At 38.6% G+C, this 19607-nt stretch overlaps 1 protein-coding gene across 4 annotated transcripts in view; it reads left to right on the forward strand.

The window, feature by feature from the left end:
* ANO6 (anoctamin 6) overlaps nt 1-19607 on the forward strand; it is a 189469-nt gene that overhangs the window by 140884 nt on the left and 28978 nt on the right. For all 4 annotated transcript variants that reach the window (XM_069489270.1, XM_069489272.1, XM_069489271.1 and 1 more), the window contains exons 9-12: nt 303-408; nt 4759-4819; nt 15633-15775; nt 17915-17992. In XM_069489270.1, coding sequence (XP_069345371.1) covers nt 303-408; nt 4759-4819; nt 15633-15775; nt 17915-17992 — 388 coding nt within the window. The remainder of the gene's footprint in view (nt 1-302; nt 409-4758; nt 4820-15632; nt 15776-17914; nt 17993-19607) is intronic.

Here is a 19607-nt window from a genome sequence, read left to right on the forward strand (position 1 = left end):
CCCATGGATTTATTTTTCTTGACTTACTATGTTGGCAAGGACCTCCCACTAAAAAGTAGTGGTGATAGTAGCACCCTTTGTCTTATTCCTGATCTAAGGGAAACACTTTTAGCATTTTATCATTAAGTATGACTTTTTATAGGTTCTATGTAGCAATCCTTTATCAGGTTAATGAAGTTCACTTATATTCCTAGTATCATGAGAATTTAGTTTTTTTTTATCATGCGTAGATATTGGATTTTTATCATGCTGTTTTAAATTAATTTAATCTTTTTAAAATTAAGTTTTATTTCTCTCTTTAGCAAAGAAGTTTGTAATCCTGATATTGGCGGCAAGATTATAATGTGTCCTCAGTGTGACAGGCTTTGTCCATTCTGGAAACTCAATATTACTTGCGAGTCCTCAAAGGTAATTTTTGTTATTCCAAATTGTTACACTAATAATAAAAGCTTTTTTTTCTTCTGATAATGTAGGTATAACATAGAAATTGCATCTTATTTCCTCCAAGAAATTGAGAAAGGTATTTTTCAACTAAACTACCAAACATTCTGGATGGCAGTTATACAATGAAGGTGTTTATTCCTTTTATAAATAATGAATTGAGATTAAAAGCCTTATTTAAAATCTCATGGAGGGTCACTGAGGAAAGGGTAGAATTGAAACTTTTTATTTCAAGTAATCAAAGCAGAAATCTCAAGCCCAGTTTAATTTATGAATACTTCTTAATAGATTTACTATTAATGTTACAGGTCGAGTATCCCTTAATCTGAAATGCTTAGGACCAGAAGTGTTTCGGAATTTTGGGTTTTTTCAGATTTTGAAACGTTTGTATTATACTTATCAGTTGGGCATCTCTAATCCAAAGGTCTGGAATTTGAAATGCTCCTACAAACGTTTCTTTTGAACATTATGTCAGTGCTCAAAAAGTTTTGGGTGATTTTGGAGCATTTTGGATTTCCGATTTTGGGGTTGTGGACACTCAACCTGTGTAAGTGTTTTCCTTAATTCAAGTGAGTAGAAATTTGTGTTTTCCCCCTTTCAAAGTGTGCTGAAACTATGTTTGGATTTTTAAAGACCCTGCTGGTCAGATTTAAACTATATCTATAAATATGCATAAGAAAGACTTTGTATGTAAGTGATAAAAGGTATTTGTCTCAAAACATTCCCACAAAACACATCTGGCTTTCCTTATACAAGCAGATGGTCTTGAGCTCTATGACTTCTTAAAATCCAGGGGGTTTAGAATAAGCATTGAAAAGGGAGGGGAGCTTACTGAAAGCAGGCTAGAAACTACAGACAGGAAGAAGGATGATCAGCTTATTTCAGAGCATTTTCCTGACAACTCAGACATACTATTCCCTTTTGTTATTAATATGGTCTTCTCTCTACACCCTTGTTCTGCCATGAGAGTTTAGGAATCATTATATGGCCCTAGAACATTCTGATCTACTCCATGTAAGTCTCATTTTTAACAGAATGTATTGCTGTTATAGTGATGCCACTTTATATGTTATACTTTGCAAAGTTCTTGTCATTACCAGTTTTGACATACAACTCTGTGAGATAGATGGAACAGGCATTTTCTCTGTTTTACAGATTAAAATACTGAAGCTCTGAGAGGTTAAATAATGTTATCAAGGTCACCTACCTAGTAATTGGCAAAGCTAGAAATTTACCACAAATCCGCATTCCTTGGCATTACCGTTCTCCTCACTGGCTGACGGTGGTACCAGGCACTACATTCTCAAATCCAGCTCTATGTTTGAAAAATTGTTCCACCACTTAGTTAAGCTGATTGCAGGGTGTTGTCAACACATGGATGTTTATACTTAGTTTATGAATTAAAATAGATTTCATTGCCTCCTCCCCCAATCCAACAGATTCTACACTATAAATATCTGTTGTAGATCACACAAAGTAAAAGACTTGAAGTTAGTTAAGAGGGAAGCCGCCTTCCGGCAATGTTGGCTCATAGATTAAAGATTACCAGTGAGCACACGTCCCTGAGGCATTGGATTTAGGGCAAATGCCAATGATAATACCAAAGGCAAATTTTACTCCACAAAAGTACAAGTGGAGATCCCATTTTCCTTAAGAAGGTCTCTCCCTGGCACTCCCTAGCCCCATCTCATCTCTCTCTCATTTCTTCTGCTGCACCTACCCATCCTCAAGCACATGACTTTCAAATATGTCCCGGTGTACATTTCATTTTGGTAAAAATGAATCTTTGATTCTATTCTAGTTTCCTGAAGGATCCCTTGAGTCTTGTCAGAGTGATTTACAAAGGGAAGGGAACATAGAGTATGAGTAAAAGGATGAAATGGAAAAAAAAAGTTTAAGAGAAAAAGAGTATTTTTTCTGGCTTTTTCTATTTGTTGGTTAATTCAATTATTTCTTCCTTCATTCATACATTTACATATATATTCATTTCTACCTTTTTCTTTTGGAAAGAGGTACAGTACTCACTAATTGGCATGTATGCTAAAAGAGTTAAAAAATTAGAAAGAGAAATATGATATCAGGACCAAGGAAATGAAGAAACAATTATGCAAATAATGGGGATTGATATTGTTTTGTGATTGAGAATTGAATAAGGTTCTTAGCTTTCTGAATGGGAAGATAAAAGGGAAACATGATAAGTTCTAATATTTTGTTCTTAAAAACACATTAAGTTATAAAATTTTGATTTTGCTTCTTTGCAGGAAGAAAGCATAACAAATGGTCTTTTTTTTTTTTTTTCCAAGATTCTGATTGGTTTCTCTGCTTGAAATCATCATGCCTACATATGCAGCTTTCTCTTTTCTTTCCTGCACCATGTGACTAAAGCAGTATGCTAACTCAGGGCTGCTCTTAACACAGCTAGCTGCTTGTCCTCTCTCTGCCATCCTGCCAAGCAAGCCAAGCTAGGCTTCTTACCAAGAAAGCCCCTTGCTTACCTTCTCCCCTAATTGCTACTTCCACGTAGCTCATGGAACACAGAGCAGAGAAGCCAGCCGTATTTATTCTTTCTCTTGGGATCTTGACTCTCACACATGTGGCAAGAATGCTGACTTCATCCAGGCCTAACTTCTCATAGGAGTATAAGGCATGACCTTTGCATTGAGATAGGCATTTGCGGTGATCTCGTCATTGGCAGTAAACCTACTCTTTCTTGCTGCTTCTGTTTTCTTTCTAGCACTGACAGATGTGTTTCCATTGACTTTTTCTCAAAAGAGTAGAACTAAGAATACACAGGTAGGATTCTTTCTGTCTCTGGAGGGTGGGCAGAGGCATTAGCACAAGTAGGATGGTATCAGGGAGAGAGGCTTGCATTGATTCCTAAAACGGGAGTGGCATTGGACAGAATCTTCAATAATAATAGCATTATAACATGCAGAACTATTTTTCATAGGACTTTTCTTATAATAACTTGCAATAAAGGCTAAGGTGTAACATTAAAAGATAACTTGGTGAAGATGGTTCCATAGGAGTCAAAGCTAAAAGATTGGAAATACGTGATCTGTGGAGTCCCAGGACTAGAGGAGTAGGTGGAGAGCATTGTTCCCCAGAGCAGTCACACATTTATTAATTCTGTCTCCCTTGAACAGGATTTTTGAGAAGAATAATTGGATGACAGACAATTTGGGGTTGTGCTTTCTGATCAAGGTCCGTGTGGATGATTGAGGGGGATATCTATATGCTTTGGAAACAGATGGATAACAAGGTGGCTAGGTGGATATTCTTTCATAAAAATAACATAACTGAAGTTATTACATAGATGAAAGTTCACCCACTTTACATGAGTCTAAAGGCCAAACCCAAAAAATTACTTAAAACAAAGTAGACTTCCTACTTAGAAGTAGCTTTGCAATTTTTTTAGCATTTGAAGTTTGCTTTTTCGATCTATAGCCTCTTTTTCTACCTCATCCTTGTCTTCTTTATATTTCATATGACCTATCCTAAAGTTAGACATTATATGCTTGCCACTTTTTCCATTATCTTTATGGATCTCTTTTTAGGAAATTAAAAATGCTCACTAACAAAAAATTAGTATTAATTTTTTCCTGAAAGAGTTTCCAGGAAATCATAGAGATAGGCCACTTACATACTAGCAAAGAGATAAAAACTTAGTAGAACTAGTGAATGGAGCCTTCTTTGGCCAGATATATTATTTGTCATTCATGATCATTGTACTAATTGTGATATTAGCAAAAGCACCTGTGCATGCTTTATTCCAATGGAAGCATCTGTCAGGGACAGTAGAAAAGCCATCATTGGGTTTGGAGAAACAGAGCTCTCCTGGAGTCTTAGGGTTGAACTTCTCTTAACAGGAAAAGCAGGAATTCTGGAATTTACCCTCTGACCTGGGGAAGTGATGATAAGATGCAAATCTTAAATCTAGAAGTTACCTTGAGGTCATCGTATTTTTAGAGCCACACTGCTTCCTCCAATTCACTGTGACAGCTCGTAAAAAGAGGCTGTTATTCAAGCCTGATAGAGGCTTTAAACTGAGTGGAATTTTAGCAGCTACACCTATTTCTTTATCCCAATATGTAAAGTTCCGTTGGAAAATGCACCCTGGTTAATACAGCACAGGCTGTTTGCTTTAAAAGAATGAGAAATGCCATCTGTGAGTATGTAGTAGATATGGTGATTGTTAAACTGGGTATCAGCTTTAAAAAGAATTTCAGACGTAGAATATACAAAGCATTTAGTATTTACCGAATTCTGATAAGTGGAGAACATGATTCATTCACATGTCATTATTGTATTTTCCAGAAATTGTGCATCTTTGATAGTTTTGGAACCCTGGTCTTTGCAGTATTTATGGGGATATGGGGTAAGTTATTTTTATTTTTTTCATGGACTCAATTGAATAGTATTATACAGTTTTATGTAAGATATCAAAGTAACCCACTTTTAGGGCCTTGGATTGCCCAAGTTTCAACTCCCCTAGAACTCCATTTATAACTCTGAGGACATTGGATCAGTTAGCTTTTACTAGCTAACTAGGGAATGAATATAAAAACCTAGCTCACAATATAATGGCTTCAAACAACAAACCTGATTTCTCATATTTATTATTTCTCATCGTTCTCTGGGTCAGTGGAGAGGTTCTTCAGGCACGGGCTGGCTCACTGATCTCTGCAGCAAGCTGGCAGCCCCCCTGGGGCTAGGTGGTCCGGCAGTTAAAAGCCTGGTTTGGTCTGTGGGGCTCAGCTGGGCAGACTTTCCTTTGCTCCATGTAGGCTCTCGTCCTCCAGTAGGCCAGCCCAAGATTCTCACGTGGTTTCAGGGTTCCAAAGAGAAGCAAGAGAGGACAAGCTCCGGTGCACAAACGTTTTTTAAGCCTGTGGTTGCATCAAGTTCGCTAATGTCCCATCAGCTAAAGTCAGTCATATGGCCAAGCCAGCATCAGTGTGGAGAGGTGGGAGTACTGCCCAATGGCTTGGATCTAGGAGACATGATTCATCGGAAGCCATTATTGCAACAATCCCCCTAGCTGTGATCCAACCTAACTTTTATGGGGGTGGGGGTGGGGAGGAAGCAGCAACACAATGATTCTGGGTGAGCTTTCTTCTTTATACACTTTGATATGAGTGAATATTTAATAAGTATGTGCTACTCTTATGATAACTTGTATTTACTAAGTAGAGCACATATAATTCCTATATAGGAGCTTTAACATTATACATATTATTGTATAGCATCATTAATGTAATGAAGCAATTATCATTTTCTTTAAATGCAGCCCTTTAAAGGTTTAATTGATGTAAATGTTCTAACACCAAAGAAAAAATTTCCATTTTCAAAAATAAGTATATTCTCAATTTCATTGTGTAAGTCTGGGCAAGAACAGAGTTCAGGTTATAGGAAGGTGGAGGAAGAAACTGAATCAAGCCTCTTGTTCTTGAGAAGACGACACATCAGCACATGTAACTCACAGAGACAGTTACTGTTTTTCTTTGGGTGTGGTTGTGCCTATGGGTCACCACGTGGATCACAGAACAGACGATCCAATTATTTCATACAGTTTTTTAGAGATATTAGTTGCCACTCCTGGATAAAGTGTGCTGTAAGGTGGCCAGACTTTCTGATAAGTTACATTGGCATTTAGCACTGAGCGTACATTGGCTGGAGACCAAACTGGCTAATACCTGACACACACAAGAATAAAGATCAAATGTATGTATTAAGATCCTCTGTACTCTTCCATTGTAAAATACATCATTTTTTTTTTCCGGTAAGAGCTTAGGTGCTGAACTCATGAGTCAGCACTTTTAACTATTGACTGTACTCCTAGCACTGATTCGTAAAATTCGAATAACACTCAGCACTGATCGGTAAAATTCTGTAATAACACATCTATTGAACTCTGTATTCTAATGGATGCTGATAGCTCGAATTGAAGAAGACATTTGAAATAAAGCAAATACATATATATATATATATATATATATATATAAAATTTCTGACACTGGAAAGGCAGACCTCAAATTTCCTAGCTAACCTTCCTTTCTCTGATCATAACACCATGTTTAGAGAACTGACATATGCATTGGCAGCTGATTTTATTTCATTTGATTTTAGAATGCAGAAAACATTTCGTTACTGCTTGTGGCATCATATGTATATCTTTAAGGATATGTATGTATGAGAAACATTTTATTTTAAGTGCTTTATGTTGCCTTCCTTGTTACTTCTGCCTTATGAGAGCTACTGCTGGGAACCAAGTTACAGAAGGTAGGAAATTGCAAAACTGAACAAGCAGAAGGCTCGTGTGAAATTATTCATATCACCATCATCATATGCCTGTAGCATCTCTTTTGTGTCCAGATGCATATGGCACTTATTTTTCTGCTTCCTAGAAATTATAAAAGTTGACATGTTGAGAGTAGAAAACCTTTTATAATAAATATAATACAAATCATAAACTTATCTGAAAAATATCTACTCTTTTAGGCCAAGGCAGCCCACCCGTTCAAACTGACTCACAGAGTCATAAATACCAACCCGTGGTTGAAGTAAAGGTTCTGAACGCATCCTACCGTCCTTGTTCCTTAACTACTTCCATCTGATTCTCTCTGGCTCAGACGGTTGGCTGCATGACTGCAATTTTTAATTTGCACCTTTATGGGTGAATTTTAAACTAGGTCTAGTGATTTCCATGAAAACACTAGTCACCTGGCCCACTAAGGAGTGGGGTTCCGGAAGCCTGTCAAGCTGTAATTAGGGAATCGGGAAACAGCTATTGCAACTGTTACTTGTAGACCTCCGCTGCTCCTGCCGGATCTGCACCAGCAAAATAATGCAGCGCCTACTACCACCACCCTTGCCTCCATTCAACTCGGTTTCTGACTTAATGACACACAGATGCATCTGATGGGCATTCTAAAAATCACATCTGGAACCCTAGCTGCAAGAGAGTCTGAGAAATAGTTTTTAACCTTCTAGCCTTTGAGTTAGGAAGTTGTAATAAAGGTTGAGCGAGATAATCTATCTTATCTTCCTTTGTGAGTAAAGAGGTCTGAATAGTTTCAAAGCCTATGAAAACATCCCAGACCTTCAACAGCAAACTCTTATAGCAACCAGAATGCTCCCATCTACCAGAGTGTGTCTCTTGTCTCTAGACATTGCAGGATATACCACCACCAGTGCTTTACTGCTCTGAGCCCCCTTTTCTGTATACAGGCATCTCCTTCATCTGATGCATGGTTGTTTCTTTAGATGTAATAATATCATGATTAAGAGGAGATGCTGTTCTTGATTCCTAAGTCCCAGGCAAGCTTCCCTTTTCTCATATATGTTGATGTGAGTGTTTTAACTGTCTAATCAACTGGATCCTTGCAGTGTGTGATTTGCCAGAAAACAGAAGTGCAGTGCTCTCCACTAAAGCTCTATCTGTTGTCTTCTTACAGGGAGAGACAGCAAAAAATACAGGATAGGAATTCCTGTCTGTGATCATACGCAGTCACCCCAGTTCCCGCTGCCCTCAATCTGTAACACACAGCATTGCGAGCAGCACTAATGTGGCCCAGGAGTACTCCAAAACACTGGGTCATTGCACTAGGTTACCAGTGCCTGCCTTATTCCCTGCAGAGTCTGTGGCTACGTGAAATAAGGAGCTAAAACTCCTGCCCATTCCCACAGCTCCCAGATGCCTGGGAGGATTTTCTACCAACTCATTATTTTTTTACCAGGCCATTTCTTGCTTACATTGCGATCCTATCACTTCCTAGGCAGAACTGCTTCCTCAAGTTCAGGACTTGGTAAACAGAAGCCTTTTTACCCCTTATGTTCAAGTTCAAGGAGGAGAGTAGAGGGTATCCATCGTTCTTCCCTTATAGCACTAATTGGAATTATATTGCCCGTTATGAGAAAAGTAAAGTTTATTTTCATGAATCACCTCCTATTGATACTGTTGCTAGAAAGATACTGATTAAATGAATGGCTATCATATACCGATTTTAAAGGTGAGGCAAATGACATTCAGGGAGATTAAGCAAATTACCTAAGACCCCATTGGCAGAAAGTGACAAGCATAGAATAAGAGTTCTGCAAATAGGCCGGGCGTGGTGGTTCACACCTGTAATCCTAGCACTCGGGGAGGCCGAGGCAGGAGGATTGTTTGAGCTCAGGAGTTTGAGACCAGCCTGAGCAAGAGCGAGACCCCGTCTCTACTAAAAATAGAAAAAAATTAGCTGGACAACTAAAAATATATAGAAAAAATTAGCCGGGCATGATGGCAGATGCCTGTAGTCCCAGCTACTCAGGAGGCTGAAGCAGGAGGATTGCTTAAGCCCAGGAGTTTGAAGTTGCTGTGAGCTAGGCTGATGCCACAGCACTCTAGCCCGGGCAACAGTGTGAGACTCTGTCTCAAAAAAAAAAAAAAAAAAAAAAAGAGCTCTGCAAATAATTTGGCTATCAGCCTTTAGATCAATGACAAAATGCATTGTATATTAATAAAGTTGTAGCAAGCTTTTAGAAAGATGCAGAAATATTTATTTTGACTCCTATAATTGCAGTACTTTCTTTGGTCCTCTGAAAAATAAGAATGGGTTAGAAAATGTCTCCTTGGTTCTACCTCACAAGACATAAGTACAGACCCTTCCTTCTATAACAGGAATAAGAAACCACCAGAGCTAATTTTAATAGGCTTCTTAAAGCTTATTAAAGTGAGATTCATTTATGCCTGGTTCATTTTATTTATGCCTATAGGTGCCAAAGTACAACAGAATTTTAATGTCCTTAATCACAATTTCCTTTAAAAAATATTTATGTTGGAAGAGTCTGTTCGAAGTCATGAGGTAGGAGAGTGCACATGATGATTCCTTCTGTCAACCGTGGGTTTCTCTCTGCAGTGAAGGTGCTAGAGCTGACTATGACCTCACCCATAGACTGTCAAATTCTTCATGGTATATTCTCCATCTTGGGTTATCCAGGGCTCTTGCTGGGTACAGGAATACCTTGGAGATACTGCGACCATTCCAGACCACCACAATAAAATTCACATGAATTTTTTGGTTTCTCAGTGCATGTAAAAGTTTTATTTGTACTGTAGTCTTTTAGTGTGCAATAGCATTGTGTCTAAAAAAGGACATACCTTAATTAAAAAATACTTTATTGCCAATAATGCTAATGATCATCTATGCCTTCAGCAAGTCCTAATCTTTTTGGTGGTGGAGGGTCTTGCCTTGATCTTGATGGCTGCTGAATGATCGGGGTGGTGGTTGCTGAAGGTTGGGGTAGCTGTTCCAATTTCTTAAAATAAGACAACAATGAATATTGCCACATGGATGAACTCTTCCTTTTACAAAAGATTCCTCTATCCAATATAATGTGATGCTGTTTTGATAGCATTTTACCCACAGAACTTCTTTCATAATTGGAATCAGTCCTCTCAAACCTTGCCATTGCTTTATCAACTAATTTTATGTAATATTCTAAATTCTTTGTTGTTATTTCAACATTGTTCACAGCATCTTCACTAGGAGTAGATTCCGTCTCAGGAAACCACTTCCTTTGCTCATCTAGAAGAAGCAACTCATCCTTTTAAGTTTAATCATGAGATTGCACCAATTCAGTCACATCTTCAGGCTCCACTTCTCATTCTAGTTCTCTTACTATTTGTTCCACATCTGCAGTCACCTCCTCCATGGCAGTCTTGAATTCCTCAAAGTCATTCATGAGGTTTGGAATCAACTTTCTTCCAGAGTCCTGTTAATGTTGATATCTTGACCTCCTCTCATGAATCACAAATGTTCTCAACAGCATCTAGAATAATGAATCCTTTCCAGAAGGTTTTCAATTTACTTTGCTGAGATCCATCAGAGCAATCACTATCTATAGCAGCTATAGGCTTGCAAAATATATTTCTTAAATAATAAGACTTGAAAATTGAAATGACTCCTTGATCCACGAGCTAGCATGGATATTCTGTTTGCAGCATGAAAAAACTTTCATCTCCTTGTATATCTCCATCAGAGCTCTTGGGTTTCTAGGTGCATTGTCAATGAACAGTAATATTTTGAAAGGAATGTTTTTTTTCTGAGCAGTTGGTCTCAACAGTGGGCTTCAAATATTCTGTACACCACGATGTAAACAGATGTGCTGTCACCCAGGCTTGGTTGTGCCCTTTATACAGCACAGGTGGAGTAGATTTAGCATAATTCTTAAGGGCGTTGGGATTTTGGGAATGGCACATGAGTATTGACTTCAACATAAAATCACCAGCTGCATTAGCCCCTAACAAGAGAGTCAGCCTGTCCTTCGAAGCTTTGAAGCCAGGCATTGACTTATCCTGTCTAGCTATTAAAGTCCTAGATGGCATCTTATTCCAATAGAAGGCTGTTTTGTTTACGCCGAAAATCTGTTGTTTACTGTAGCCATCTTCTTAGCTAGATCTTCTGGATAACTTGCTACAACTTCATCAGCACTTCCTACTTCACCTTGTACTTTTATGTTATAGAGTTGGCTTCTTTCCTTAAACCTCATGCATCAATCTCTGCTAGCTTCATCCTTTTCTTTTGAAGCTTTCTCACTTCTCTCAGCCTTTATAGAATTGAAGAGACTTAGGGCCTTGCTCTGGATTAGGCTTTGGCTTAACGGAATGTTGTAGCTGGTTTGATCTTCTATCCAGACCACTAATACTTTCTCCATATCAATTATAAAGTTGTTTTGCTTTCTTATCATTCACGTGTTCACTGGAATAGCACTTTTACTTTCCTTCAAGAACTTTCCCTTTGCATTGACAGCTTGGCTATTTGGTGCAAGAGGCCTAGTTTCGTCCTCTCTTGGCTTTCAACATGCCTTCCGTACTAAATCATTCAAATTTTGATTTAAAGTGAGAGATGTGCAACTCTTCTTTTCACTTGAACACTTTGAGGCTATTATAGGATACTTATTTGGCCTAATTCCAATATTATTGTGTCTGAGGGAATAGGAAGGCCTGAGGAGAGGGAGAGATATATATAGGGGAATGGCTGGTCATTAGAGCAGTCAGAACATACACACATTTATCAATTAAGTTCACGGTCTTATATGGGTAAGCTTCATGGTGCTCCAAAGGAATTACAATAGTAACATCAAAGGTCACAGATCACCAAAACAGAGATAATAATGAAAATAATGAGAATTACCAAAATGTGACACAGAGACATGAAGTGAGCATATGCTGTTGGAAAAATGGCTCCAGTAGATTTGCTCAACACAGGATTGCCACAAATCTTCAATCTGCAAAAAATAAACAAATGAAAACACAGTATCTGCAGAGTGCAATGAAACAGGGTGTGCCTGTACAGAGTCCTGAGGGCCCAAGTAGATGGTGTAGCAGAGAGTGGTGGAGAGTGGAGGGTCATGCAGAGAGGGGAGCAGTTGGAGCTAGCCGGGACCTCTGAGTGGTTGATTCCCCAGGTGGTGGGGGTCCTCCAGGTTCTGGCATGGTGTCCTTCAATTCAGTTATTCAGTGCATTTATTCATTAAGTGCCTGCTATGTGCTAGTCTTCAGCTGTGAATAAAACAAAATCCTGGCCCTCGTGAAGATGACATTCTGGTGCACATGATAGATAGTAAGCCTAGAAGCAAATATAGATCAGGAGGCTTGAGTCCTACACATTCTGAAGAGCAGAAGAGGGGCAGGCATAGGGAGTACAATGCGCCGTTTCTGAGAGAATATGCACTGCCACTGCTTTAGGGGTGGGGGTATATGCCATGCCCACGGTGGAATTCTCTGGTAAGTTAAAAAGTGGGGTCCTGTTGGATGGCAGTATATGGATGTTTATCATAGAGATGCAGAGCCTAGGGTGCTTTAGTAAGTGGGTGGCATATGTTATGCTGCTTCATATGTGACCCAAGGAGGGTTGGCTCGTGGGTGGCTCATCCCCCCCCACCCGAACCCCCAGCAGGGGTCTCTCTTGGGAGTATCTGCTACATGAGGCCAGCATGGGTCCAGTGCCAGCAAGACCAGTCAGTCACAGCTTGGTCTGCAAAATTACCTGATGTTCTCTAGATTTTCATCCCATTGACAGAGGCAGATTAATTTCCTCACGGGCAGGGACAAGTACACAAATGGCTGGGTAGTTTCTTAGTAGTAGAACCATCGTTTTCCATACTCAACACTCAGCAATTTGAACCTGGTTCCCATATCCAGGTTATTACTACTCTAACTTACTGTTATTGGAAAAGCAGCATTCAAAATAAACACTGCTGGGAAGCAGATGCTTTTAAACATTCTAGTTGTCTTCACCACTGGGGGTATCGAGTTCATGCTCCTCACAGCTGCATCTCAGGCTGCCTACTGCAGAGTCTGCAAGGATTTCATTCCGGCTCTCTTCACTCTCTACTCCAGTGATTCAGTGACTCTCAACCCTGACTGCTTGTAAGAGCTTTAAAAAAGAAATAACCAATTAACTCAGAATCTCAGGGGTGGTGCCCAGGCTCAGTATTTTTTGAAAGCTCCTTGATGCTTTTTATGAACTACCACTCTGCACCTCATTTAGTGATCTCATCTGCTCATGGCCCCAGTTGCCACTTAAAATAATAAAAATCTGGTTCAGCCCAGATCTTCCTCCTGCATTCTAGAGTTTTATCTGCCTACTGGCAGTTCTCCTTGAGTAGTCTATATGTACCTGACCATAACGAAACCGGTCATCTCTCTCCTCTTCCTGCATTTCTTATTCCAGGAAATGGCCCTAGAATTTAGGATATTTTCCAGGCCAGAAACCCAGCTGGCACCCTTGACTTCTTCCTGCCCCTTCTATCATACCTGCCTCCAATCCGTCCACCTGCCCCACATCCCTCAAGTATACCGCCACCTCCTGTACCCGCCAGTCGGGCTCCCTGCTCTAGTCTCACTCTAGACCCCTTCAGTGTCTCCTCCACCTGTAAGTTGAACTCCGAACTCCTTTCAAGGCGCAGAGTCCTTTGTGATGTTCCCCTGTGGCTCTTTCACCCAGCTGCCCCTCCCTCGTCACACCCCACACTCACTACCTGACTATTTGCAGTTTTTGGAAAGTACCTGGCCCTCTGGCCACCTTGCCGTTGTGTGTGCAACTCCATGGGAGGAGTGGCCTTAACATCCCACCTACTACCGTCTTCACCTGATAAGCTGTGAGTCATCTCAAGAGTCATCACAGTGGTCCCCTCCTCTGGGGAGGCCTGCCTTGCAACATCCGGTTAGATGTTCTGGCTGTACCAGAACAGCCCGTGCTTACCTTTATCATAGCCGCCTTACTCATCTACTAGACTGGTCGCTTCCAGTACAGCATAATTCCCATGTACCTAAAAGCTCCTTGAAGTGGGGACTATGTCTTCTTTCTCTTTATTCTCAGCACATGGTAGACAATCAAAAAATATTTGTAGATTCCACAGAGGTAATTCCAGAATTTCTATGTAGGAAGGGCTCAGGGGCAACAGTTTGATGGGAAGAGGGGTATAAGGGGATTTACCCTCAAACTGCACTTTTCAATTAACATTTAATGTTTTTATTTAGTATTTGAAGTTACAAATTCTGAAAAATAATGATTCCTAAAAATTATTTCATTCATTCTTTACACAAGATTGAGAAAAATATCATTTTTCTATATGAAAGACTATTTTTTTTTTATTTCAGCTTATTATGGGGGTACAAAAGTTCAGGTTACATACGTTGCTCATGTACTGCCCATCCCCCTGAGTCAGAGCTCCAAGCGTGCCCATTCCCCAAACAGTGCGCATCGCACTCATCATGTAGTTATACCCCCATCCCCTCCCCCCACCCTCCACCTCAATCTGATATCCAATTGGTGTTATTCCCAAATGTGCATTTAGGTGATGATCAGGGAAACCAATTTTCTGGTGAGTACATGTGATGCTTGTTTTTCCATTCTTGGGATACTTCACTTAATATAATGGGTTCCAACTCTCTCCAGGAGAACCAAAGAGATGTCATATCACCGTTATTTCTTATAGCTAGGTAATACTCCATGGTATATATATATATACACCACAATTTACTAATCCATTCATGAATTGATGGGCATTTGGGTTGTTTCCACATCTTTGCAATTGTGAATTGTGCTGCTATAAACATTCGGGTACAGGTGTCTTTGTCACAGAATGACTTCTGTTCCTTTGGGTAGATGCCCAATAATGGGATTGCTGGATCGAATGGTAGGTCTACTTGAATCTGTTTAAGGTATCTCCATAATGCTTTCCACAGGGGTTGCACTAGTTTGCAGTCCCACCAGCAGTGTATGAGTGTTCCTGTCTCTCTGCATCCACGCCAACATGTGTTGTTTTGGGACTTTTTGATAAAGGCCATTCTCACTGGAGTTAAGTGATATCTCATTGTGGTTTTGATTTGCATTTCCCTAATGATTAGGGATGAAAGACTATTAATTCATTTGGGGAGTTCTAAAGCATTTTCCCTCTCACACCCAGCCCCTTAGGAAGGAAGGGAGTAAGGGCAAGAGGGATGCAGGGGAGAGCAGACAGAAGGATGGACCATGAGCCACTTTGGAGTTACGATACTCATTTGTGTTTTTAGTTGGCTGTAAAGTGCAGGAGCAGATGCTTCAGCGTCAGACATATGTGCCTTCTGACCATCCTGTTACTGCTTTCCCATAAGCTATAGTCTGTTTCATAATATTTTAAACTATCAACGTTTTCTTTTAAGATCATTTTTCTCTCTTTTAAATATTAGTATCAGCTATAAATTTGGTTTTATTTACTATGTACAAAAACGTTATTGATAGGCCAGGCACGGTGGCTCACGCCTGTAATCCTAGCACTCTGGGAGGCCAAGGCAGGAGGATGGCTCGAGGTCAGGAATTCGAGACCAGCCTGAGCAAGAGGGAGACCCCATCTCTACTAAAAATAGAAAGAAATTAGCTGGACAACTAAAAATATATATAGAAAAAATTAGCCGGGCATGGTGGTGCATGCCTGTAGTCCCAGCTACTCGGGAGGCTGAGGCAGGAGGATTGCTTGAGCCTAGGAGTTTGAGGTTGCTGTGAGCTAGGCTGACGCCACGGCACTCTAGCCTGGGCAACAGAGTGAGACTCTGTCTCAAAAAAAATAAATAAATAAAAGTTATGGATAACTAAAATTATTCAGCACAGATTTCCATCATTATTGAAGATCCATATGATCCTGTTGTTGTCTCTCTCTGTTAGTTACCTTGTTTTTGGAGTTTTGGAAACGGCGCCAGGCAGAACTTGAGTATGAATGGGACACTGTTGAGTTACAGCAGGAAGAACAAGCTCGGCCAGAATATGAAGCACGGTGTACTCACGTGGTGATAAATGAGATTACTCAGGTAAGGAAAATGCTATCGAGATGTAATTTAGTTGTTTCCTGCAGTGGTTCTCATCCTTGGCTGTACGTTGGAATCACCTGGGCAGCATAAAAAATATCGATGCCTAGATTCCATCAGTACATACACTGACGGTATATGGTAGCCTGGAGTGTGTTCTGACCATAGGGATTTTTTAAAGCTCCTCTGGTTATTCTAATGTACAGCCAAGGTGAAGAAGCATTGCTTAGAACAGTGGACTTAGGAGATAAATGTGGTCCCTTTCATAATAATACTAAAAATTAAAAAAAAAAAAGTAAGACCGTGATATGGATGTATAAGGAAAGATACTTTGGTTTTATAGTTGACTGTCAATTTTTCACATGCTCCTTTCATTATTGCCACCCCTTCTTCATCCTAGACTAGCTGCCCCTTTATCTTGCACTCAGGCTCAGTCACTGCTCCACCTTCTGGTTGGGATGTGCACAAAAAAATTGTGTCTCTTATCCTAAAGTCACAAAAAGGATGGAAGAGGAAGGGACTATGTATTGAAGTCCCTCTATGTTCAGGCACTGTGCTAGGCATTTTGTGTCACTGGAAAGGTAGATTTGCTGCTGCTAATACTGCTGCAAAAATAAAATATGAAACTATATATCTCTCTATATAAATATTCCAAAGCCCCTGAAAGATGATTTTTGAATCATCTGCATTGTAGCTTCTTTCCATCAACACAGAAAACTTAGAGCTGATTATACTTGTAGTCATCAGTGTAAGAACAGTAGGTTCTGAATATGAACAGCTCTTAGAAAGAAAATACTTTTACCAAGAGCATCTGAAAATGTCCCCAACCATAGATTTTATAAATTAAATCACAGATTTACAAAATGTTGGCACTAAAAGGGACTGGAGGGAGCAATTCAACCTCCTTTTAAAAATGGAAAGAAATGAGGTTCAATTATCAGTGCAAGGTGACATTTGTCTTTTGCAATGTTAACAACCTTCAAATAATCCCCATCATGAATAGTTTCTGCTGTTTATTAGAGAACATGGGGTCAAAGCATGTGTTGTTGAAAGATTATATATTCAGAAATGAAAGCTGAAGTTTAAACAAAAGTAAGTGTTCATAAAGTCTTTTGAGTACTAAAAAAAAAAAATAAAAGCTGATAATATCAGCAACATAGGAAAAATACTGAAGAAAAGACTATTAGGTCATTTAAGCCTGCCAATTTTATATTTAAAATTGCCAACTAATAAGTTTCCATTGAAATGTTGCTTATTAAAAAATTGCAGGTGAAGATTCACTTTTCTTTATCTTTCTTCCTCGTTTCACTTTTGTTGCTATTAATATTATATCCTCCATTGATTTAGAAAGGCCTATAGTGTGAGTGTGAAGTCTTGGGAATGAGACTGCCAGAATTCAAGTCTGAACAGAGCAACTTGCCAATTAGGTGATCTTAGACAAATTATTTAAGTTCTCTATGTCTCAATCTCCTTATCTATAAAATGGGAATAGTTGCTTCCTCATGATTGTGGTTGGGATTAAGTGCGTTAATGTATAGAACTACTTAGAATAGTACCTGGCACGGAGTAAATACTATGTAAGTATTTGCAGCTATTATTATGCTATAGCTACTCTTATAATCCAGGTAAATCATGAGAAGCATTGATTTCTTCTCTTAAGAATTTAAATATATTCTTATAAACTATAAAATAGAAACTCTAAAAATTCGTTATACCAAATTAATATAATATATAAAACTCAACCAAGAAACACATAGTGGATACCTAGTAGTTGCAGACATTTGTGAAACTTTTTGTCCTGCCATTTGTCCAATCATTTCTAGAACCTAAGACAAACCTAGAAGTGTAGCTTTATAGCATTGTACCATGAGATACCCAAACTCCTGAGCTCAGCTCTTGGCAAATAAACAGTTCATTACTCATGCTTGCGTTTTCCAAAACTGTTTTTAAAATGAACACTACACATGTTTTGTTATGTCTGTATTTGAAATTATTTTAAAAATTTACAATTATGAGTAAGGAGACTATGCTTGCAAACTATTTTTTCAATTAAGTTAAGCCTAAGATTTATTGACAGATCAGGAGAAAAATAATTTCAGTGGAGCAATCCCTTGACTGACTAAACTTTTTTTTTTAAATCAGGAAGAAGAGCGCATTCCCTTTACTACTTGTGGAAAATGCATACGGATAACCCTCTGTGCAAGTGCTGTCTTTTTCTGGGTAAGACTAATATAATTTTATATTTTAAAAATTATGCAATTTTATAGTTTGTTACATAACAAGCTTTTTAATATCTAATTTTAAATATTGAGGAAACTAAATGCTGAGCCTGGAAACTATATGGTCTCAGAGATGTTTCCAGAGAACTATTTGGCCACCACATGGAGCAACTCTCAAGGTTCAAAACATCTTTATCTGTTCACAGTGGTTCTTCCAGTTCCTTTCACCCCACCTGTTTAGATCAGGTCAGTGGTTCAGGATTTTCTAGTTCCTGGTGAGGAGACCAAATGAGAGGCACTAACAATTCTAAAATTTTCCAAAAGCAACAACCAAACTAAAACATCCAGGAATACCCTTAAGAAGATAATAGGAGCTATCAAAGGAAACATAAAAACTACTGAAAGATATAAAAGAAGGCTTAAATGAATGATTCTTGAGAAAAAGACATTATTTCCAAAATATCAGAATTTATTAATTGAGCTTATTAGTAATAAAATCATATTCATACTAATAAAATTGTGATAATTTTATTGGCTCAAGAACAGCTGGAGTAGAGAATAGGATGTGAAGCTCAAAAATAGGCCCTGATGTTAATAGATTAACATATGAGAAGGGAGGCATTATAAATCCATAGCAAAAGTAGAGATTATTCCATAAATGGTCATGGAATACTTGTTGGCTATTCAGAGGGAAAAAATAAAGGTTAAAGCCATCCTTGGGACCACATACTGTAAGCTTCAGAAACATTAAAAAAAGCAAAACCATGAAAAACTAGACATAAATAGATTGATGAATATATGATCTCTAGATGTAAAAAACTTTCTAAACTTACTAGCAATGGAAGAAGTTTCAGAGGAAAATATTTAAAGATTTCCATACATCAAAAGAATCCTAAGTTTAAACAAAACAGCAGAAGAATTATTTATTAACAAGTAGGCAAAGAGTTAGAGAATTCACATCACCTGGAAGATAACACCAAAGATCTCAGTAGCTAGAATAGAGAACATAAATATGCATGTATAAAAGAAAAAATATAATGTCTAATAAGTGTGAAAAAATGCCAAACCTTAATAGTAATTAAACCCATGCACATTTAAATAAGATAGCTTTTCACCTGTCAGGTGATAGGGCTCAGTGTTTGTGAGGATGAAGTGCAGCAATCAGTTACACTCATACTAGGCTGTTGGAACTTTGCATTACTCCAGCCTTCCTAGAAAGCAGTTTGGCAGTATGTATCAGGAGTCTCAAAAATATTCACATTCTTTAATCTATTAATTTAACTTTTAGAAACATTCAATCTCAAAATATTTCAAAACGATAAAGGTCAGTAAGATTTATTCAGTTACCACATTATGTATATGTATGGATGGATATATACACACACAGACACATATATATCTACATAAATATCTATCTCAGTGAAAACATCCTACTTTCAGCCCTCCATACAGTGGAATATTGTGCATGCCATGGAAAAAAGTATGCTCCTGAAAATATTTTATGGCATATAGAAATGCTTATGGTTTATGATAGGTTTAAGGGAAGGATGAATTAATACGTAAAGTGGTTTTAAATATGCAAACAATGCATAGTTCTGAAGGAATTACACTTACCT

Source organism: Eulemur rufifrons, chromosome 16, assembly GCF_041146395.1.
Source record: "Eulemur rufifrons isolate Redbay chromosome 16, OSU_ERuf_1, whole genome shotgun sequence".
Taxonomy (NCBI): Eukaryota; Metazoa; Chordata; class Mammalia; order Primates; family Lemuridae; genus Eulemur; species Eulemur rufifrons.